Raw genomic sequence first — 24,846 nt, forward strand, 5'->3', positions numbered from 1 at the left:
TTATGTGTTGAACTCTTTTGGAACTTGCCTATAGAGGCTCTTATGTTTCCTTTGGGAGAGATTAGGATATATTGTTGTCAACTACTTTCATACTATACCCTAGCCGGCCTAAACTTCGCGGGTCGCGACTAGTGGCTATTTACTTATGTTATATATATCTATCTGTTATCTGTCTCTTAATCTCCTTTATGCCTTGTCCGTATATCGCTTTCGGCTTCACGTTTTAACTTTTCGTTGTCGAAACGTGAGTGATACGTCTTCGCGATTTTATTTCTACTCTTTTCAGGCTTCTCGATTAATACTCCTTTCGAAATTACCTATAGTTATATATTAAAAATCCACCTGAGAGTCGTACCACCGTAATATCATTGACTTATGACTCGAGCATAAGGATTTGAATATTAGGGTGTTACATACTGTCCAAGTAGATGAACCTCTTTAGAGAACTTCTTCATAGAACAAGACCTCAATACACTGAGTTATCTCTTCTTATTTCTGAATGAACAAAAAAACTTCTTTTATCTCCTTGCATGTTGCTGGGCTACTCTCCCTAGGTCAACTTCTTGAACTTTGTGCTTCACCAACCCACCATCTCACTTTTTCCCATTAATCCTCAGAATAGAAACTTTGGTTCTGACCTTCTCTTGTTGACTGAAAGCCATAGGAAAGTAGAAACAGATATCCTCAATGGTAAACTCAGATCTTGGCCATTGATAAGCTACTTGGTCTCCAAGACATACTTGTGACCGTAGATACACAGCAGTGGGAATAGAAATCATCTTTCCCATGTTTCTCAATATGGAGTGGCAGAGAGTTGAAGATGAAGAGAAGAAAATGAGATATATGTAGAAGGAAATAAAATCACCTTTAGCTTCTGACCCTGCTTGATGTGGTTTGAAATGGTTGATTAGACTTCTGTCATTCAAGCTTAATCTTTCTCTTTCTTGCTTCTTTGGTGATTAGCTTAGGGAAGAAGCTCTCTTTTTCTTCTGTGATTTCTGACCAAAGGGGAAAAGTGAACGTTGATTTGGTGAAAGCAAATGAGAGGGAATTGCTTGCTATCGGGCTTGGATCGGATCATTTCATGTAACCCGTTTTGATTTCTCAGCTTTGTTTTCTTTTGGGCTTCGTTTGTGTTATCAACCCACCAGCCTTGTTCTAATTTCATCCAATTGGGCTGCTGTATTGATTTGTGGCCTGCAATGCTTAATTACAAATAATTAACATTAGTTAGATAATTTCCCAAAAATAATGGTTGTCATCATTGATTAATTTAGTTAATTTCTTAACTCAACATAATACACTTAAAATATCTTCGTGTTACACCCAAATATCTTCGTATTACACCCAAATTTACTACAAATACAGAAAAATATTTTCTTTAATGCTACATTTTTTCTTCTTTTTTTCTTATTTATTTCTTTCTTTTAGTTGAATGAATGTAAGTTCATCCTCTTCCAAATAATTTTGTACCATTATGTGTTTCTTTTTCTTCTTTGTCTGGTTTTTTTGTTTTTTATTCTTGTTAAGAGAGTAAAACAAGAAAAAAAGATGAATAAGAAAAAAAAAAGATGATGATGATGATGATGATGATGATGATGATGATGATGATGATGATGATGATGATGATGAAAAAAGAAGAAGAAAAAGCACCAGAAAATGAGGAGGAGGGAGAAAAAGAGTTTTGAATTATGCAGGACTTATTAGTACATATACACCGAAAATTCTTAAACAATACACTCAAATATCTTCGTGTTATACCCAAATATCTTCGTGTTACACCTAAATTTGCTGCAAATACAGAAAAATATTTCCTCTAATACGGAACTTTTACATTACATTCAATTTAAACCATCAACGATGAACAACAATTTTCACAAACAAAACAATAATCAATTTCGTTTTGGTTCAATTGACAATCTGAACTTAAATTATTCATTATCTTCAATAACGAGATAATTGATGATGGAGAAGAAGGAGAAAAAGGAAGGAGGAGAAGAAATTCCAATAAAAAAAGAAGGAGGAGGAGGAGGAGGAGGAGGAGGAGGTGGTGGTGGTGATGATAACGAAAGAAAAGAAGAAGAAGAAGAAGAAGAAGAAGAAGAACGTGCAGTAACGGCACGAAAAAAACGTGCGCGCGTAAATATAAATGATTTGTATAGTAAAATGACTTGTATATTAAGAATAATACTAATAATAAATATAAAATATGTCAAAATATTAAATATGTTGGTCTTTTACTCAAGGGTTTGAATATTGTTTAAAAATAACCAAAATATATATACTCAAACCGGCGACTTCTTAAGTATGGGGAGACTATACCATTTGAACTATAATTCATTGGCATAACAAAATATATTACAAATTTAATATATGAAAAATAATATTTGAAGAAAAAAAACTGAACACTGCTTTTTTTTTTCTCCTTTAATTTAAACATAGTAGATAATAAAGGAATAGATCCCTTAATTAAAAATATCACTCTATGCATTTCAAAATATTAGACTTTCATGATTGTACAAAAAAAAAAAAGAAATGATTTAATATTTTAGATTTAAAAAGTTCAAGTGGGCAACTAAATGTCCTTACCTTTCAAATGATCATCCATTTAATTTACAATATGTTAAACTTTTTTAGAAGAATAATATTCTGAATATTTTTTTGAGGTAATTTTATCCGACTACTTGAAATTAAATTTCATAAAAGATGTATGGTAACTTATGTGTTTTTTTTTTATAAAAAAAAAAGAGAGGATTATTTATCACCTGAATACATCATGTGTTCATAGTTAGCTGTAGGCAACGAACAGTTAGTATTTCTTTTGTAACGGCTTGTACATTATTATAGTATATAAACAAATATTACAGAAGATATTTAATATTGAATGAATTAATTAATTAGATTAATTTCCCAACATTTGTTTGTTTGTCTGTATGTTGGTTTGTTTGTTTTTCCTTTTGCAGCATTGTGTTTGTGTAGCAGTAACGAGGGACCCTCCAATCACTGAGAGATTTCTCTCTATTCTTTGAGCTTAGCGGAGTTTTCTGAGTTTCATCTCAGCTCTCAGCTCTCAGGTATTCTGCTCTCTCTGCGAGTGTTTTCTTTCTTCGTTAAAAGCTGCCACTTCACTCTCTCTTCTCTTCTTTTACCCTTCCTTTCTCATTTCCCAACTCATCATCCTTCATCATCAATCTAGGGTTCAAGTTTCTTCTTGTGCTTTTCCCACCACCCCTTTTTCATTTGGGTACTTTGATCTGTTTCATGTGATCCGTTTCTCTTTCCTCTTGGGTTTTCTCATTTGCACTGTTTTGAACTGTTCTGATATGAAAAGTTGTGATTTTTAGCTCCTTTTGTATCAAAATTTTAGTGGATATGGTGGTGGGAGAGTAGGGGCATTTAAAAGTTTTTGTTTTTTTTATTGTGGGGGTGGTTTTGGTTTTGATGATATCTGGGGTTTGGTCTCTTTGCTAGAGCCATGGGTTTGGGTGCTGAGAATGGTAAGGTGGTAGATTCTTGGGATGTGTGTAAATCAAAGCGGAAGAAGAAGAGTAAGAAATTGAAGCAGAAGGAAGGGGAGGTAGTGGTGGAGGAGGAAGATGAGGAGTTTGAGGGAGAGACTGGGTGTTGGGTTAGGCTAAGGTTCATGGGGAGCTGCATTTCTTCAAGACCCAAAGTTGATAACTCAGTCAGTGGCACCACCACTCATGATGGTAATCTATCTCTATTTCCTCTTTGAGAGTTGTTATTATTTTTGTGCTTAATTTCTCAGATGTGCTTTGAAGGTTCCTTGTTGGTAAATGTGTTTGTGGTATGTTCTTCATTGCACACAAATGTTACTCAAAGGTTGTATATTGGTTTTCCTTTTTGTCTGGTTTGGTCTGCTCTAGAATTCTTCCAATTGAAACTTTACCATACTTTATGAATGTGAATGATGAATCAATGATATGCCGAAAATGAAGGTGTGGGATTAGTTTTGCTGTGGCATCTAATCAAAACAATATTGAGCAATATGAGATCTAGTTATGTTAAATAATTGACATAGCCTACACAGGATTAATATGTTAATCCTATTAGATGTGCTGTAATCTCCATCATTGAGGTTTTTATTTTTCTCTTCTTTTAACTGCGTGTAGCTTTCCGAGTTCATGAGTGAGAAACCAATGTTGATTTAGATTTTAGATTAGCTAGGAAAGTGTCGCATCTGAAACTTTTCTTAAACTAAATAATATCAGATAACGTGTGTATTAGAACAGAAGTTTATCCTATTAAATGTTTGAAATAACTGGATTTCAGAAATGTTGTAAAGGGTTAAACTATTTTTAAGTTCAATCGTTGGTTTAACAAATAAATCTTGAGTTGGTACTTATTTCCCCATTTTGTCCAAGTTTGAAAGTGCATGATGCTACTTTAGAGCTTTTTCTTATAATCTTTTCTCTCTTTGGCTTTTCTTTTAGCTGAAAGTAAATCAACTAGTGATACAAGTAGAGACCAACGAAGTGAACCAACGGCCCCAGTAGTCTCATCTACAACCACTAGCAATGCAAGCAGTTCATCAACTTCTAAACTCGAAGAGGAGCTTAAAGTTGCCTCCAGGCTACGAAAGTTCTCTTTCAATGATCTTAAGTTGGCAACGAGAAATTTTCGGCCTGAGAGTCTTCTTGGCGAAGGTGGGTTTGGTTGCGTATTCAAGGGATGGGTTGAAGAAAATGGAACTGCTCCAGTGAAACCTGGCACAGGGCTTACCGTTGCCGTAAAAACCCTCAACCATGATGGGCTCCAAGGCCATAAAGAATGGCTGGTTTGTATGCTTTTAACTTTACTTTATTTCTTTCTTTCAAATATTCTTTATAATTACATCTTTTTTCGGTTTTGAATTCTTGTTGGTTCATGTTACAGGCTGAAGTAAACTTTCTTGGTGATCTAGTCCATCCACACCTTGTTAAGCTTATAGGGTACTGCATTGAAGATGATCAAAGGTTGCTAGTGTATGAGTTCATGCCTCGGGGAAGCCTAGAAAATCACTTATTTAGGAGTAAGCAACTACTTTTGACTGATTAGTTTCCACATTTTCTTTTTCAGCAATAATAGTTGGACCATTCCTGCACCTTGAAATTTTATATCATTGAAATGACAATGTATTTTCACATGGAAATTAGATTGGAAGGCAGAAGCAGAGGTGTGCTTCTTAATTCTTATTTATATGTTCTAGTACTGACTACTGAGTGATTTAACAATAATGTTTAGTTGTCAATTATACTGTTTCTATATCTCACTTTATTCTTCCCCGGACCTTGCGTTAACGCGGGATGCTTGTTTACCAAGCTGTCCTTCTTATATCTCACTTTATTCCGGTTGGCTTTAGCATTGTTGTATAACATGGGTAGATTGTGAACATAAAATTAACTTTTGCTCTGTATTGTATTTCGATTGTTTATCCTTGTTGATGTTCTCATGTAGAAATCATATCGTTTGTAGGATCCATGCCTCTTCCATGGTCCGTTAGGTTGAAAATTGCACTAGGAGCAGCTAAGGGTCTTGCTTTTCTTCACGAAGAAGCTGAACGACCAGTAATATATAGAGATTTTAAAACTTCAAATATATTATTAGATGCAGTAAGTGCAAAATATTACCCAAAATTTTTGCCCTCCCCCCCCAGTCTTGTAATATCATGCCAATTCAGGAATACAACGCCAAGCTCTCAGACTTTGGACTCGCCAAAGATGGTCCAGAAGGAGATAAAACCCATGTGTCTACCCGAGTGATGGGAACCTATGGTTATGCAGCACCGGAGTATGTCATGACAGGTAAGTTTAGTTCAATATGGCAAGTCCAAAATTCAAGTATTAGCTGTTATTTATTGGTGAAGTCACATTTTTACTAGGAATGACTCCAGACTGAAATATTTTGAATGTAATTCCTTATGAGATTGTTGAGTTTTAATGTTTGGTACACGATTGTTGTTGAAAACTCCAAAATGGTTTCCGCTTTGCTTATGGGAAACTAAACATGCTATTAGTTGTTTTCCTCTGAAATCACATTTATTGTTCAGATCATTATGTACTTGGATTGTAGTTGTCTGCATAAACTTTCAAAAAAAGTTATGCATACATTTTGCCTATAGGATTGCGCAGTTTCATAATTTAAGATACTCGTGTCGCAGGTCATCTTACATCAAGAAGTGACGTGTATAGTTTTGGAGTGGTACTACTTGAGATGTTGACCGGAAGAAGATCTATGGACAAACACCGTCCCAATGGCGAACATAACCTTGTGGAATGGGCTCGGCCGCATCTGGGAGAGAAGAGAAGGTTCTATAGGCTGTTGGACCCTCGCCTTGAAGGCCATTTCTCCATAAAAGGAGCTCAAAAAGCTGCCCAAATTGCCGCTCGCTGTCTTAGTAGAGATCCAAAAGCCAGACCCCTAATGAGTGAAGTTGTAGAAGATCTAAAGCCTCTGCTAAGTCTTAGGGACATGGCAAGCTCTTCATATTACTTCCAATCGATGCAAGCTGACCGCTTTAGCCCTAGTCCAAATACCCGAAATGGGCGGACACAAGGAGTGTTCCTCGCCCGGAATGCGCAGAGGAGTCTTTCAATACCCCATGGTATCCATGCCTCTCCATATCACCATCAGTTTCTGCAACAATCACCAAAACCTAATGGCAAAGCATAGAGCTGGCGAGAATTCTTTCCTTCTTTTCACCTTTTCTTCTTTTTCGAGACTTCTTATTTTCCTCCAGTATAGAATGTGCCCTTGTGTCAAAAAACCATTTTTCATGGACAACTTGAGATCAGACAAAGAAACATGCTGCTTTATGATGTATGTTATGAGTATCTAGTAGAAGCTATTGAAATAGCTTTGTCTTGTGTCAAAAATTGTTAACCAGTATGTTTCTTCAGGTTGTCGTCATCATCATCATCATCTATTTTTCTTCTTTTTCTTTTTTCAATGTTTTCTCTCGCTTTCTCATGAAACGTTCTCTCCTTTAAGGCTTTGCATGTGTGGCATATAACAATGTGGCTTTCGTAAATTAATATAGGCATATGTTAACAGAAAGATAAAGAAGCAGCTTTGTTGCATCAATCTGATGTCAGCTATTTGTTCCTATTTGATCCATGAAACGGGTCTTCATGTGCAGCAAAGGCTCATTCATTACTTTATGGCATCTTCTATTAGTAAAATAGTACAAACTTATTAGTCTGATCATCGTTGATGGCTTTAGTTCTTATCGTTCTTGTAACAATCATAGATTATGCAAAGGATGAGATTTAAGCAATGGATATTACTATTATTCTTTAAATTTCCCTTAATATATATTCAAACAGTCGTTGCTGCTCCTAAATTTGAGGCACCAAACTCGAGTTTGCACACCCCAATCCATCAAGGATTGTCCAAGTGCATTTTATCGTATTATTTTTTAATTTAATTCATTGCATTTTTGACATTCCTCTTTGTTTATGACGCAATTTTACTTTTGTTATTATCTTTCACGCGTGTTATTGAATAATTGCATGTCGCCTTTAATTTGAATATTATTTAATCGTTGATTCAAATCGATGCCAGTAATACATTACCTTTAGTTGAGTATAAACAGTAACGGATCTAGAATAATTATACTACGAAGTTATAAAATATAATTATTTTCTAAATTATTTAACCAACAAATTAAAATAATAAAATAATAACATAATTTAGAATTCTATTCTTTTAGGTCTCATATTTTAAAAAGATTGAATAATCTTTTCATTGTCAATACAATCAAATATCTCTCTTTTTATGTCACTAAGCAATAATTTAAAAATTCATCTCCCATACGGTTAGGAAGTTGACTCTTTATGATGTTCATAGCAAAAAAATTCTTTTAACTGATATAATTGCTACAGGAAAAACTAAAGTTAATTTCAAAAGAAGAAACACTAATGGATAAACAATATTTTTTCGAATCTCAACCAATTTTTAAGAAAGAGCACCAATTCCATTTAAGTCCGAGAATTGATCGTCAGAACGCACATCTAGCATGAAGTTCTCAAGTTGACTGTCAAGTGCTAAAAGTTGAGTGAAAAAAAATTTTAATGGATAGAATTGAACTAACTGGATTAACTTCTGTAACACCCTACCATACAGAGTCTTATGCTTAAGTCATAATTCAGAGATGGCAAGGTATTACGACCTCTAAAATAAAAATTTAGTACGTATAGTAGTATGAATGATTAATTATAACTAGGAGCCTTTGTAGAAAAAGGGGTAAACAAAAATCGCAACTTGAAAGCGCAACACTCCGATCGATAACGTAACGAACAAGGATAACCAACGCGTGATTATATATATACAAAGGAGTGTCAAAAACAGGAATATCAAGACTCAAAATCCGGCTGCGAAGATAACCGGTCCGAGCATAGCAATATATACATATGATAAAAATAAGGAAAACCCCAAAGGAAACCCAAAGGGACACAAATACATAAAACCTATTCTCCAAAAATCTCCCATAAGAGGAGTCATCACAGTTTGTATTATTTAATGGAGATAAAAGTATCTAAGCAAAACATATTAGTTGAACTTGAGAAGGGGGGTTGAATCAAGTTGGTTAAAAACTCAAATTTTCTTGTTCTGTTTTTGTTGTTGCTCGAGTTGCAGGAGATTATTTAAAATAGTCTCATACGCAGAACATTAAAATAAGAGAGAAGAGGAGAAAGGGGCCAGCATGTATCCTGGTTCGGATTCTTAGTGCCATAAATCCTACATACAGTCTCGACCACAAACCATGGTGGAATTTCACTATAATTCTCAGATTACATTCACCAATACTATTGAATTAACTCCTAATCCAACTAGTATCTACCCCTAAGCTTTATTCACCAAAGCTTAGCAACCCCAAAGTGCTCTCCCAACTTGGAAGGGGAATCTACACAGATTCAATTCTCACCAAGTGCTAACCCAACTTGGCAAGGGGAACTAATCCTAGTTCATAAACCCAAATTACATCAGAAATTTGTGGCTATTTTGCATCACTCTTGCCTTTTCTCTCTTGGCTTTTGATCCTCACACAATTGCCTTTTTCAAAATAGAAAATAACGCAAGACAGGCATAACTTAAAATCAGAATTAAGCTTGAGTAGAAGAAAGAGATTCCAGCTCTAAGTTAGAGATGGTGCTCTGAATTTGTGTGCTCTCTTTCTTAGCTTCAAATGTTGGATTGAAGCTTGCTATATATCTTCTTCTTGGCTTCATTGTAGCTTCATCCTCTCTGTTTTTCTTTGCTGCCCGTTGGAGTGGTCCTTGATGGCATGCAGTCCTTTCTTCATCCTGCTCCACTTCCCCTGCTGTCTGAGGAGCTCCACCACTACCTCTACTGTCCTTGGAGTTTCTTTTTTCCTTGGCATGCTCTTCTTTTGCATCCTGCTCCATGATCTCTGCCATACGAGGAGCTGCTCCTTGTTTCTGCATATTTGTGTTTTGCTCAACCACCAACAAAATGTTGCTCTGCTATTGTCCTTGGGTTAGTGTTTCTCTCATAGCTAGGCATATCATAATGATTTAAGATATAAGTGGTGAGATCAGAGGCTTAGAAGTATGAGATTTATCTTTTAAAATTCAAAAATCAACTTTGGGATGAAAACAGGTCCACGCGTACGCGCACTCCACGCGCACGCGTGGATGGCCTCAAAAACTTCATCGACACGCAAGCGTCATGCACGCTAACGCGTGGATTAAACATTTGCCAATCGACGCGTACGCGTCAACCACGCGTACGCGTGGGTCTTCTCGTGCCCCAGGCACAATACTAGCACAGTTCTGGCATAACTCTCTGGAAAATGGCTGGGCATTGGGTGCAGCACCATCGGCGCGCCTGCGCACATCACGCGCACGCGTGGATGGCATTTTCGGGGAGAACGGCGCGCACGCGCCAAGTGCGCCCACGCGCAAGGGGTCATTCTGCTAAAAATTTTCTAAGTTAAAAGCTGCAGAATTCACCAATTTAAACTCCAATCTTCCAACGGACATAACTTTCTCATTTTAAATCGTTTTTCACTCGTTCTTCGAACGGCATGGACATCCCGGATCCAATTTCATTTCTAAACAGATTTGGCACAAAACAGAGATCCGTTGTCCAAGTTATGTCCCGCCAAAGTATGCCCAAAAGCCATGTTTTTCATAAAAACCACAAAGTGCCATTTGCAAACAAGCCATTTCCAACTCTTTTCAAAATCAATCAAAACATGCCATTTTCATCCCTTTTCTTTGAAATCAATCAAAATATATCAATTTCAACATCAAGCCTCCTCAACTCACACATTGAGATTTTACCACAATATACAAAATCACTATCTCATCATTCTAACCCACTTCACCCAAGTGGCCCAAACTCAAACATATTGACATATCATATACTATTCCTCATGACAATTCTCAACAACACCAATTCCAATAAATCATTATTGTACACAATTAACATCATACTCACCATCAACATGGTTCAGCCCACAATTCAACCATAACCAATCATCACGCATATATCACAACATGCATATTTCTCATACATCATACCATCAAGGCATCATTAATCATCATCACATATATGACCACATCATGTATATCAACAATTCAACAACATCAACCATTCAATGCCTATCTTAGGGCCTCTAGCCTAAGTATTTCCTACCACATTACATATTAGATACGGGAAACCGAACCCATACCTTAGCCGATTTTCCCAAGCTCCACCGGAGCACTTCCAAATCACTTATCCACAAGCTCTCAAGGCCTCAACACCTCCAAGAACAGATTTTTCACCACCAAATCCTTTCCAAACTTTTCAAAACCACCAATCAAGCTCCAATATTCACATATACACAACCTAAGCCACAATCATCATACCCATACACAACATCTCAAAACCCAAGCATCATAAAACAACAAAATACACTAGGGTTGAGAATCTTACCACACCCAAGGTCCAAGGAGACAAGATTAACCTTCTCCTTCAAGAGAGTTGGGTCCTATAACATCAAAGAACCCAAAATCTCAACATTTCACCCATGAAACTCGAAAACAAGGCTGGAATTTCGAAGAGCAAAACGTGGCTTACCTCAAGATTAATTGTATGGGTTTTGTAGAGCTCTTCGCGGTGAACGCATGGCCGCAAACGGAGTGGCAATCGGAGCTCTAGATCAAAAGTTATGGTGGTTTGAAGATCAAGTGAGAGAAAGAACTTGAGAGAGAGTTCTTCCCTTCATGGCCTCCATTTTCAGCATGTGAGTGTGTTTAGTGAGGAGAGAGAATGCTGAAAACTAGGGTTTTTGTTAAGTTATGTTGGGTCCAATTGGCCCGGTTTGGCCCGTTCGGTCCAATCTTGGTCCGAATTCTATAAAATTGGTACCGAAATTCTCGTCTCAATCTCCTCTATCATATTTAGCCACAAAATCACATTTTGGGCTTTCAAGAATAAATTCTCATTTATGGGTTAATTAGCCGTTAATTAACCGGGTTTTACAACTTCTCCTTATCAAATACAAAAAATGAGTGTCTTAGATTTACACAAGCTAGGCAAAGAAGCAATTTAGTATTCACCTCTGTAAAACGATTATTGAGTTCTTGAAGTTGTCTATCAACTATTTGATAGAATATCTCAACTTAAAAATGATGCAAATTTGATTTTTGAGCTTTGTGTCTTGATCTTTCTTGTGACACAAATATATCATCCATAATTCGAACAGTAATATTATGTTTGTCACAAAACAGTGAGACTTTGTCAAGTAAAAGAGACCAACCATCATCTTTTATATTTTGCAACCGTTGCTTAGACACTTTGACTAATGGCACGGCATTTACAATGTCTTGATAATTCCTTTATAACGTTTGAAATAACTCATTAGTAACTCCCAAGATATTTTTCATTAAGTGCAGGTTGAAAATGAATTCAAAGGATTGAATGACATTCAATTAATGACATACTTCAGCTCTTTGTTCTGAATTATTTTCATCTTCCTCAATATATTCAAGAACATTAACCATGGAAGGAAAAAAGAAATTTATCTAAGTATAGTTCTATAGTGTGAAACCCATCTAGTGTCTGCAGTTCTTTTTAAAGCTCTTTCTTGATTCAAACCACGTCTACTAGAAATTTCTCCATTTTTAATGCTTCAACTGTCTTAATCATCTTACTATCACGAAGTATATCTCTTGTTTACACAAAACTCCAATAACATTGTACAAATTGGTTAACAAATTAAAAAGTAAAGCAATTTCAGCTTTTTTTTTGTAATGGTTACAAGAGCTAACTGAAGTTGGTGGACAAAGCAATGTACATAAAAAGCATAAGAGTTTTCTTTTAATATCAGAGTTTTCAAACCATTAAATTCTCCTTGCATGTTATTTGCACCATCATATCCTTGTCCACGTACTCTTGATAAACTTAAATTATATATTTCTAATAATGACTCTAATGCTAATTTTAGAGATAAAGCATTGGTATTAGAAACATGAATAAGACCATGAAAATGCTCCCTAATTTGTCCAACTTTGTTCACATACCTTAAGAAAACTGACATTTGCTCCTTAATAGAAATGTCGCGGGCTTCATCAACCAAAACAGCAAATAATTCATCTCCAAGATCATCAACAATAACTTTTGTCGTTTCACTTGTAGCAGCTCTTATAATGTCTTTTTGGATTGAGGGTGCAATTAGTTTAAGATTCCCACGAGCATGCTTGAAAGCACGACCAATCTCTTTATTATGTTGCGCAAGAAAGTTTAGAAGTTCCAAAAAAATTTTTTGGTTAATAGAATCATCTGTCTCATCATTACCACGAAAGGTCAATCCTCGTCGCAAAAGAAATCTAATACAATCAATTGTTGCTGTCAAGTGAATTTGATAATTGTTTTTAGCTTGCTCAGATTATTTTTCAATAGCAGCAGTAATGTGTTGTTTTGGTATCATAAGTTCTTTACATTTTCTATAAGATTGATTATGAGCGCTATCATGAATCCCAACATGAGTTTGTAGTCTCTCTCTTTTTTTTCCAATTTAAAAAGTTATTAGTTAAAAAAGCATCACCACCTTCAATCCGAATTTCATAAGATAACAACAAAGACAAAAAATAGCATCTTTTGATATACTATACTCTAACTAGTTGCCATAGTCATCAAACCAATTAGAATTAAATATTTGAAAAGAAGAACCACAAGCAGATTGCAAAAAATCATGAGTCCTTGATTGACAAGGACCTTTTTGCAAATATACACATCTAACTTTATCTCTATCATTCGAATGATAACTTGAAATTTTTTGTCGTTATCCTAGATCTGCTATAAGACTCTCTACTTTGAATTCTAAAAATCTCCTTTTATTAGAAGTGGTTGATGAATTATTTTGGAATCTAATCTCCAACGACGATGTTCTTTTGAAATATTTTTTCATTACTAAAAGAATAAATTTATAGACCTAAGTTAATTAATTAATGAAAAGAATTTATTATTCCATACAAATTTAAAAGTACAATATAAAATTATAAATACAAAATATAAACCAAAGAATAAGAAAAATACACAATAATACAGCATCAAATTAAGAATGTATATAGTAAAAAAGTATCCAAAAATATAGATGTTGCACAATACAACTGCAGTGACAATAAGTCAGTAAGCCACCAAGGCGCAAACCACTGAATATTAAGAATTACTACCCCACAACATTATTCTTCATCTTATAGCATCTTCCAATAACGAGATTCATTGTAAAAATAATTCACAAGTCCAATAAGGAGATTCATTGTAAAATTCAATTAATTTTTAGCAACAAAATGCAATATCTTAATTTAATTATACATCAATATACACAAACATAAATCATCCAATAATCTAATTATTCAAACAGTGTCAAATATTCAAATTCACAGTTTCACATCAATGTCCTAATTCACATCAATTATTCAAATTTCAAACAACATCAAATTTTTATTTCTAAATTGATAAAATCGATTCTTACTGAAGAGTGGAGAGATGAGACCATGAGAGAGTCATAGATGCAGAGGCAGTGAGCGACAGAGACAACGGAGTGGCGAGACAGACAGACAGACGGAGTGGCGAGAATGCAAAGCAACGAGCCAGTAGGAGACGGTGAACGTAGAAACAAAGAGCGAGCGAGCAGAGCAGGTCAGGAGACACCGAGCCAGCGACAAGCCAGCAGCGTTGACGACTCCGCGATAGTGATGCAAACTGCGAACAGATGAGAAGGTGGGTAGCAAGCTACGCATCAGTTACGCGATTGGGAGAAGGAAAGTAGAGACAAAATTGAGAAAGGGTAAAAGGAGAAGGGTGTTACGGGCTTAGGGATTTCAATTTTGGAGGTAGGGTCAAATTGTTTTTGGGAGTGGGGGCATTTATTATTTTTTTACTCAGTGCTTTTTAGTACTTTGTCAAATTCTATTGGGTGTACTTGCCCCCACTCAACTATGAATACATCTGTCGGACTGTCCCTAGTAGAATTTGACAAATTACTAAGAAGCACTCAATAAAAAAAATAGGTGCCCCACTCCCAAAAAGAATTTGACCCCACCCCAAAATTAAAATCCCAAAAATAATTTGACCCCACGCCCAAAATTGAAATCCCTAATCCCATTACACCCATCTCTTTCTCCTCTTTCTCAATTTTGTCTCTACTCTCCTTCTCCCCCTCACGTAACTTATGCGCAGCATGCTGTCCACCTTCTCATCTGTCCGTAGTCCGCATCACTCTCGCGGAGTCGTCGACACTGCTGGGTCGGTGTCTCGGCATCTTATGACCTGTCCTGCTTGCTTGCTCTTTGTTTCTGCATTCATTGTCTCCTACTGGCTCGTTGCTAATTTCTTGGTTCATCGCTGGCTTGTCGCTGACTTGTTGCTCCGTCATCATCTCTTGCAGTCTTGCACTCTCGCCAGGCTATCTGTTTGTTTATCTCGCCACTCCGTTGTCTCTGTTGTTCTCTGCCTCTGTGTCTGTGACTCTCTCGCGGTATCACCTATTCACTCTCCAGTAAGAATTGATTTTATCAATTTAGAAATAAGAATGTGATGCTGTTTGAAATTTGAATAATTGATGTGAATTGAGATATTGATGTGAAACTGTGAATTTGAATATTTGATGTTGTTTGAATAATTAGATTATTGGATGATTTATTTTTGTGTTTATTGATGTATAATTGAACTGGGATATTGCATTTTATTGGTGAAAATTAATTGGATTTTACAATGAATCTCTTTATTGGAATTGTGAATTATTTTTACAGTGACTCTCGTTGTTGGAAGATGTTATAAGATGAGTAATAATGTTGAGGGATAGTTATTTTTGAGATTCAGTGGTTTGCGCCTTGGTGGCTTACTGACTTATTGTCACTGCAGTTGTATTGTGCAACATCTATATTTCTGGATTTTTTTTACTATATACATTCTTAATTTGATATTTTATTATTGTGTATTTTTCTTATTCTTTGGTTTATGTTTTGTATTTATAATTTTATATTATACTTTTAAATTTGTATGGAATTGTAAATTATTTTTATTAATTAATTAACTTAGGTTTATAAATTTATTCTTTCAGTAATGGAGAAATATTTTAAAAGAACATCATCATTGGAGATTGGATCCCAAAATAACAAAAGGAGGTTTTTAGAATCCAAAATAGATATTCTTATAGCAGATCCAGGACAACGACCAAAGATTTTAAATTATCATCCGAATGACAGAGATAAAGTTAGATGTGCATATTTGTAAAAAGTTCCTTGTCAACAAAAGACTCATGATTTCTCGCAAACTGCTTGTGATTCTTCTTTTTGAAGATTTAATCCTAATTGGTTTGATTACTATGGCAACTGGTTAGAGTATAGTATATTAAAAGATATTTTTTTGTCTTTGTTGTTATCTTATGAAGCCCGAATTGAAGGTAGCGATGCTTTTGTAACTAATGGATTTTTAAACTGGAAAAAAAAAGGAGAGACTACAAACTCATATTGGGATTCATGATAGCGCTCATAATCAAGTTTGGAGGAAATGTGAAGCACTTATGAGACCAAAACAACACATCACAGCTGCTATTGAAAAACAATTTGAGCAAGCTAAAAAGAATTATCAAGACATTGTAAATGCTATTGCATTAGTCAAAGTGTCTAAGCAATAATTGCAAAATATAAGAGATGATGATTGGTCTCTTTTACTTGAAGAAGTCTCACTGTTTTGTGTCACAAGGAAGATCAAGACGCAAAGCTTAAAAGATATCAAATTTGCATCTTTTTCAAGTTGAGATATTCTATGAAGTAGTTGATAGACAACTTCAAGAACTCAATAATCATTTTATAGAGGTGAATATTGAATTGTTTCTTTGCATAGCTTGTCTGAATCCAAGATATTCATTTTTTGCATTTGATATGGAGAAGTTGATCCCGTTAGCTCAATTCTATCCATTAGAATTTTCTTCCACTCAACTTTTGGCACTTGACGATCAACTTGAGAACTTCATACTAGATGTAAGTTCTGATGATCAATTTTCGGACTTAAAAGGAATTAGTGCTCTTTCTCAGAAATTGGTTGAGACTTGAAAAATTATTGTTTATCCATTAATGTTTCTTCTTTTGAAGTTAGCCTTAGTTTTGTCCGTTGCAACTGCATCAGTTGAAAGAACTTTTTCTACTATTAACATCTTAAAGAGTTGACTTCGTAACCGAATGGGGGATGAATTTTTAAATGATTGTTTAATGACATATATAGAAAGAGAGACATTTGATTATATTAACAATGAAAAGATTATTCAATATTTTTAAAATATGAAACCTAGAAGAATAGAATTCTAAATTATGTTATTATTTTAAATTATTATTTTGTTATTTTAATTTGTTGGTTAAATAATTTAAAGAGTAATCATATTTTATAATATTATAGTATAATTATAAAAATTATTATACTATATATATTGCCCTTACTAATAAAATTTTTTAGATTCGTCATTGACTACATTCCTCTTCTATTGTTTTTTTTTTTCTCTTTCTCTTTTCCACCTTTTCTTATTTGTCTTTGTCTTATTTTCTTTTGTTTTTTCCTTTTCAAAAAACAAAATCAGAAAGAAGAAAGAAGAAAGAAGAAAGAAAAAAAAATAGTGGTAGAAGAAGGAGAAAATAAAAAAGAAATCAAGAGAAGAAAAAACGTATAATTTACGTTGTACTTTTGTGTGGATATTTTTGTTAGAATAATAAGTGATTGGATAAACTTAGTTGAACTTAGTTACAAAAATATTTGTTCCTCTGCCACTAACTTAACAATAATAATATCATCTCTTTAACTATTTTGAGTTAGTCTGGTGTTAGTTCATTAATTTATTTAAATTTGGGATTTAGATCAAATTATAAAAAATATCTTAAATTATTTAACATAAAAAATGTTAAAATAAATAAATTTAAATTAAAAAATAAGATTAAAAAATATTAATTTGCTATTATATGTAATAAAATCAATATAAAATTTATTGATATTATTTAAAAATTAGTTATTCATAAATATTATTAAATTTATTTATTTTTTTAATCCTATTTAATTATAAATAAATTTAAAAATTTATATTCAAAACATTTTTTTATCTTCATCCATAATTCTAATAGGTAAAAAAATATATTTCTTTAATCTTATCTTGAATCTCTTTAATTATCTTTAATTTTATTATTTTTTAAAATTATTAATTTTTATTTTGATTATATTATCTCATCATATTATACACTATTATTTCTCTTATCATTATTATTATGTTGCCTTGTTTTATTCTTTTTTTTTCTTTTTCTATTCATCTCGATCGCAATTAATTATCACTATACCATTATTCCAATTCTCATTTTTATTTATCACTTTGATCTATAACTACCATTGTATTAACTTTTGAGTTATTAAAGATTTGCTAAAAGAATTTTTTTTTCTTTGATTTAGATATCTAAATATATACTTATTATATAGATCCTTATTATTGTTCAGACTTACTTGTTAAGTCATATTTTATTGCTTTCAGACAAAATTTAAGATATCAAGTATTTAAATTTTTTGTTAATCAAATTATAAAATTTGTCAACAATTATAAAAAAATAATATCAAATATTTTATATCTTTTTAAAAGAGCAATATTATATGAACACTACTATTTTAGCTACTATTAATATATACAATTGAATATAAAAATATTATATTATTGTTGAATATCTCCTCTACTCTTAACACTTATTTATAATAATTCTTAATCTTTCTCTAGATTTAATAGGTCAACTTCTATGTCTCTAACTAATAAAATTTGTAAGATTTTCTTAAAGTTTCATTCAATTTCAAAACAAAATTGTAATTTTTATATTGTTATTTTTATTTAATCTTATTTAATTTGAAGCAAATATAAAAATTTAAATTTAAAGAACTCTTTTCCTTGCATAATTTTAATTGCTAATTTCTTTTTTAATTTTATATTTAATATCTTAAATCATCTTTTGTTCTATTATTTTTAAAAAAAAAATTAATTTTTATTTTCATTTTTTTTACCATTTTTTTTTACACATATTTATCATTATTTTTTTTAATCAAGTGAGATAAAAATAGGGAGAGAGTGTACATGTATTCCATAGAATAAAGAAGAAGACAATATGGGTATAAAAGGTAACGGTACAAAGAATAAAAAAAATTAACTAATAATTATATTTTTTTATCAAATTTTAAGATGACAATTATATTAAACACTGTTTATTAATAGGATTAAGATGGAAAAGTAGAAATTAGCCACCAAACTCTTCTATTCCCTTTATATATATTGTTATAGATATATATTGTTATAGATATTTAATTTAAAGTACATTAAGATATTATAATAATATTTATAACAATATTATTTAGGACAATTATAAAAGATTTATCGAATCAAAATCTAAGAAAAAATATTATTAATTAAATAAATACACAGGATTCTTAGCTATATTTAGACTATTCGGTCTGTTACTTGGACCAACTCCACTATTATTATGGTATCTGAATATTTAAAAAAATTTATTTTTAGACGACATTATATATTGTGTAGATATTTAGAGTATATTAAAAAAGTAGGATAATTATTTGAAGAGAAAAATTATTCTTTGTAAATTTATTTTTTTAAAAATTGTCCCGAACTATTTTACTTATTTTTTGGAAATATATCCAAATAAAAAAATCTGTAACTATAATTTACATTCAATACGAAAATTTTTTGATATTATGCCGTAACAGTAATTTGAGATTTGAGATGATAGATAATAAAAGAAATAAAAGATAATGATAGAAGTTCCATAAATATAAATTAATGAGATAGAGAGAACGTGAATGTATGTGAAAAGAAAGAAGACGAGATAGTAAAAGTTTTTTAACATAAAATAACTAACATCTAGTGGGTAATATTAGAAAAGATAAAATTGAAAAAGAATTTTAGACACAAAAATAAGCTAGAAGATTTTGTAAGAAACCAAACAAAAAAATAATATCATTTCTTTAATTCTCTTATGGGATCATTTATCTATTTAAAGAATAAACTAATATTTCTACCTATATGACAGGACACAAAGGAAGCAGTAACGACAACAAGAAGCAAAGGAAGAGTAGCGACATAAAAACACAAAGGAAACAACAAGAACGATGATGAAGATAGAAAAAACCACGATGGTGACGACGAAGGTGATGAAAAAGAGGAAGCAATTTCGGAGCCAAACTGATTAGAGTAGTTTGAAAATTTTGGATAATTTTTAAACGGAGTCAATAAAAATTTAATACTTACTTTTGTCAAATAAAATTCATCTTTAATGAACATGACATGACAAAATTCATCTTTAATAAGCATAACATTAGTTTCATTCTTTTGTGAATAGTTTTTTTCCGTGTTTTGATCTTTCTGAAATATTCTATTTAAATGCAAACAGGACCCTTCATGACATGTACAAGACCTAACAATGTCTTCCAATCTCTCTTTCTCAAGAGAACCAACAAAGTAAAGGGCTTTAATAAATCAAATCTTTCGCTCCAACTAGTTCTCTTATATATTCCTTCTGGATTCTTTCTTTCTAATTTATTTAATCACAAACGTTGAAGTAGAAGAAAGGCAGAAATTTGTGAAATACATCAACTTTACTTCTAGAGGTAAACTATTAATTGTTTTCTACTTCTCTTAAATTATTCAATATAATTCCAATATACAGAATTTACACACACCCTCCGTTTGATACAATTAGTACATTAAAAAAGTCAATGTACCAGTACACTACTGCTTACAAATACATTGAAGTTTCAAAGTACTAATCTAATATAAGCAACATTTATTGAGAGGTCGAGACAAAAGGAGCACTAACTAGAAGGGAACGAAATCCATACTTCCTGAAAATAACCGAGCATGAAATGTACAATCTCTTATTAGCCTACTCTGCTCAACTGATCCTTTGATGTGCTTTCAAAGATCTTGTCAGCATTCCCTACCTCAAAACCATCCCTCCTGTGGAATTCTTTAACCTGTTCCATTAGTTTAATCTTTAAGTCAGCATTCCCCAACTTCAATATACATGAGTAAGTCATTCAAATTCAGACGTATTTCCCATTTTCATTCAAAACCAAAAGTCTACTATGATAGAGAGTTAACACGACAGCATGATACTACTACTATATTATGTTTGGTTTCCGATAAAAAGGGGAAGAAAATGTTCATGGATAAGTTTGGTGTCCATAAAGGTTTCAATCCCATTTTTACCCCCAACCTAACATAAGAGAAAGAAGTGACAATCTCTGTTCTATATTAGGTGTAAAGAAAAAATCAGCTACCAAATGAGCCACTCGTGTAAAATACATATTAAAATACAAAATACATGTTGAAAATGAGTTAAACACATGTATTATAATACACAAATACATAGTGGCTGATTTGGTGGCTAATTTTTAGTATGCACGTAACATTTTTGATAAAGGAAAGAATGCAGCTTACCTCTATAGCTGGTAAATTTTTATACTGTGGCAGCACCAGACGCTCAGCAAATTCGATGTATGAGCATGGAACTGATTCAGTTGCCCCGTCAGAAAATTGGAAAGGCATTGAATCTGCTACAGTTGAACTTTGTAGGAGAAGACCATCAGGGCTCACTGTAAGTGAAAGAAATAATCAATTCATTTGCAAGATCCTTGAAATCAACCAACTAGAAGAACTTGCAGTGAATATCTTGAAAATGAATGTATGCTTTTGTTGTATGGAAAATCTAAGTTATGATTCATGAAACAATTAGAAGAAATCGCTGCTGCTTCAATCCTCATTGTGCATAATGGAACAGCAATTGCGAGAATCAGAAGCAGACTGGCATGAGATTGTCTTGTCATTGGGACATTGAATGCTTTTGTTTGTCTGAAGGAACTCAGAACAACTATACAAGGGTACAAACCTTTCAAAACTCCTCCTTCAGAATTTAATCTGAATCCACTCTCCTCTATAAACCGATTCAGATTTTTTATATCTCTCAATTCAGTTTTCAGCCGATGAGCAGAAATCGTAACATGGTTCAGTGCATGTCCATTGACTAAGGTCCAAGCAGCATACTCACTTTCACTGTGTATGAAAAATCAGCAAAAGATAAGTATGCAAGATTCTAGACTTTTCTTAAGTAAATAATGTCAAGGCATAAAGATTTACCTTGCCAATTGTTGAAATTCAGAATATGAAGGCTTTTCCCATGTTAAAAGTCCCAAGGAACTTGCAAGAGCAGCATACTGGTTTCCATTACCAGATGATGCAATATATTTTTTAATTATTTCCTGCACCAAAAGTTCAAAGTTCCTCGAGTATAGTTAGGATTTTGGAACCGGAAGCCATCCATACAAGTATAAATATGAACCATTGATGTCACACAACAATTAAATAAATTTGGATATGGATTCCACAAATAAGACATCACAACCATATTGCAGTGTATATATATTTAGAATCCTAAGTTAGCAAGCCAGTCTTTTTTCTCAGAATATCATTCTACGCTAAATACTATTGCTTATAGCTACAGCACAAACATCGCATGACAATAACAGTTATGAAATCATACATGAAATGCTGGTGACAGAGTTATAGTCCCATACCAAGCATATTTGATCAGATCAAACAATAGAAAAACTCAAGCTATATCATTTTGTTCTAAAAGCTCAAATGGCAAATGCTATAATGAGCATGACAAGCTTCGATAACACAATTTGGACCGCAAGAAAGACCATACTCTTTATTTCTTCTAAGTTCACATGGTGAGAATTAATGAATGCAAACCTCATAAACTCAATATAATTGATTCACCTTTCAGCATCATATCATTGAGTACATCAATAACTGTAAACCTAAATAGCTGCTCAATTCACTACTACAAAAAAGCATAGCAACAACCATGATAAAAAGGACTGTGTTATTTCTTCAATAACATCTGAAGTTAGCATCAAATAAGATAAAGAGGATCCAGCCTAGCATCAAATAAGGGGAAGAAAATCCAGCCTCCATTATGATTATGTAATCCTAATAGGCCAGAGCACAGATCTCAGGGCATGGTAATTGAAAATTGTTCTCGTGAACACACCTGAGTTTGTGGACTCATCTGATCCACAATCAGCTCCGATATAAATATTCTTGGCAAAGGCCCCTTAATTCCACTGCCACCGCCATCTTGTGAGTCAGCAGGAGGTGAAAACCACAAAGCTCTCAACTTCTTGGCAGGAAATCGCAATTCCTCTCGCCGCGTATAGCCATAATCAAGAAAGAAACTAGCCATAGAGTCAATTCCATAACCAGTCACCTACAATTTAAGGTCACATAACACAAGTAAGAGTGAATCAATGCATATTTCAGTCACAGATAATAAACATGTATATTTGGAAGAGAAGCAAGAGAAATACCCCGAATGTTCTGAATGCAAGATGATCATAGCACAATGGGTTGTTCTCAGCAGAATGAACAAGTTCCAATATGGCCTTTGCTGTAGGGTTTCTATTCAAGTACACAGATTGCATACTCTCCAAGACGCCCCTTAAAAATGCTTCACTCCCCTACATTCATAAGAAAATTTTGAACAACACATGGTACAACCAACAAGATGAAAATTTTCATTTGTTTATTCAATAACTAAGCCTTGTCACACTAAGTGGGTTCAGTTGCATAGATCAAATGCCGAAGAGTTCAATTATAAATTCTAATTGCTTTCAAGTGACACAATTGATCATCAAGGTTTTTCTAATTTCTAAACCATAATACAAAAAAAAAAGAAGCCTTTTGTGAGCAATATAACAAATCGAACCATTTGGGAATTGGGTTTGTTTTCTTTCATAGCATGTGACATAATTAAGCATCCCTAACATGGTACTGCTGAAATCAAAGCACAAAAGCGAGAAATTTTAACATGCAAACAAGAATCAAAAAAAAAATTGGAAAAAGAAAAAGAAAGACGAAATTTCGCATGGATTGAACCTGAATGGATGATTTGTGGGATGATCCATTTTGCTCAGATCGTGAGGAACAAGACACAGAGAGGCTTCTATGTGGATTAATCAAGCCTAAGCCTTTGTACACAGGTGAACGCGATTCCTTCACGGAAACAAGATTGAATAATTTGGGTTTAGAAGAAGCTGATTCAGCAGTAGTACTAGCAGCTCTATGTAGAGAGAACAAGGTGGCGGATGATTTTGTAGTAGAAAACATGTTTCAAGAGAATAGTTTTATATTATTTTAGTTGATATTCTGAAACTGCATCCAACCTTAGCTTAATCTTGGAAATTATTATAGAGGATGAAGAATTATTCTACGAGGTTCTATATGTTAGTCGTTGCGTACAGGCATTTCCAACTTGCATGTTAATCTTATTTTGTATCTGCAATCTACATGATAATCCCATGATGGTGAGTTTTAGCATGAGGCTTACTTTCTGATACGGTTGAAGGATTTATTTTTGCTTTTTGGTTTGACCCCAGGAAAATAAACATTTGTAGAATGCACCTCAAATCTTCAAGTTTTTCTTTTTTAGAATACAATGTCAATAAGTTTTAAAATGCCTACTTTTTGTGACTGGTTTTATATAGAAATTTTATGCCTACTCTGACACTGGTTTTTTATTATTTTTTGTCAAAAATTTTTATTAATTTAATTTCTTTAGTCTAGTAATATAATAATATTTAATCTATATTTTTAAATATTATTGATTAACTATTGGATACAAAAATATATAATATAAAAAATTATGAAAGAATTATAAAAAATCGGAAAAAAAAAACATAACCCAACCTTGGACCAATCAGTGTCAGAGTCCAGTAAGGCAAAAGTGATTTTTTTGTGAACCGAAAATTGCAAAAAGTCAATGCCAAAAATATTTTTTGCATAAAAGTAATTCAACAAAATACATATAAATTTCCACTAATTTAAAATGACCCAAATCTATGAGCACATTATAGTTATGTTGATTGTTGAAGACCTGATCCACCGTTTACAAGTAAAAAGACCTAATTAGGCTTTGCTTTGATATCCGTCTTCTTGCCAAAAATGGTCAATGGAAGCTTTCTAATGCTACAAGGATAATGGAAAATCCTACTTTTGGCATCTTCATATGCTAAAAGCCTAAAACTCAGCTATCATGATGACTTATCCACGTGTCATCGATGCTTTGACATAATCATCATCCACTGGATGTCTGTGCTTCCATATTTTAAATTAGAGCGTGAGATTAATAATTTACTAATATTTGATCATCCAAAAAAAAAATAATTTACTAATATTCACATGGTTTAACTTGGATAAATAATTTAATTAAATTTTTTTAAAAAAAATAAATAAAAATATTT

At 33.0% G+C, this 24,846-nt stretch overlaps 2 protein-coding genes and 1 pseudogene across 3 annotated transcripts; 1 reads left to right on the top strand and 2 right to left on the bottom strand.

The window, feature by feature from the left end:
- Window positions 1-2,947: 2,947 nt before the first annotated feature.
- LOC107489190 (serine/threonine-protein kinase PBL34) lies at window positions 2,948-7,342 on the top strand. 2 transcript variants are annotated; one of them, XM_021142636.2, is made up of 7 exons: window positions 2,965-3,074; window positions 3,472-3,710; window positions 4,455-4,798; window positions 4,897-5,032; window positions 5,476-5,612; window positions 5,681-5,804; window positions 6,161-7,342. In XM_021142636.2, the coding sequence occupies exons 2-7, from the start codon at window positions 3,476-3,478 to the stop codon at window positions 6,670-6,672; spliced, it is 1,488 nt and encodes a 495-aa protein (XP_020998295.1). In that variant the 5' UTR covers window positions 2,965-3,074; window positions 3,472-3,475; the 3' UTR covers window positions 6,673-7,342. The 2 variants fall into 2 exon arrangements, with proteins under 2 accessions (XP_015965447.1, XP_020998295.1); XM_016109961.3 differs by having other exon boundaries at window positions 2,948-3,710.
- A 4,878-nt stretch (window positions 7,343-12,220) lies between these two features.
- On the bottom strand, window positions 12,221-14,255 carry LOC110281510 (uncharacterized; annotated as a pseudogene).
- A 5,908-nt stretch (window positions 14,256-20,163) lies between these two features.
- LOC107489189 (uncharacterized) lies at window positions 20,164-23,867 on the bottom strand. Its single transcript, XM_016109960.3, has 7 exons — window positions 23,483-23,867; window positions 22,915-23,064; window positions 22,599-22,814; window positions 21,680-21,801; window positions 21,432-21,595; window positions 20,984-21,138; window positions 20,164-20,517 (listed from the first exon to the last, which is right to left on the bottom strand). Exons 1-7 carry the CDS (start codon window positions 23,711-23,713, stop codon window positions 20,422-20,424), a joined length of 1,134 nt encoding a protein of 377 aa, XP_015965446.1. The 5' UTR covers window positions 23,714-23,867; the 3' UTR covers window positions 20,164-20,421.
- Window positions 23,868-24,846: the final 979 nt, after the last annotated feature.

This window comes from Arachis duranensis, chromosome 5, assembly GCF_000817695.3.
Source record: "Arachis duranensis cultivar V14167 chromosome 5, aradu.V14167.gnm2.J7QH, whole genome shotgun sequence".
Taxonomy (NCBI): Eukaryota; Viridiplantae; Streptophyta; class Magnoliopsida; order Fabales; family Fabaceae; genus Arachis; species Arachis duranensis.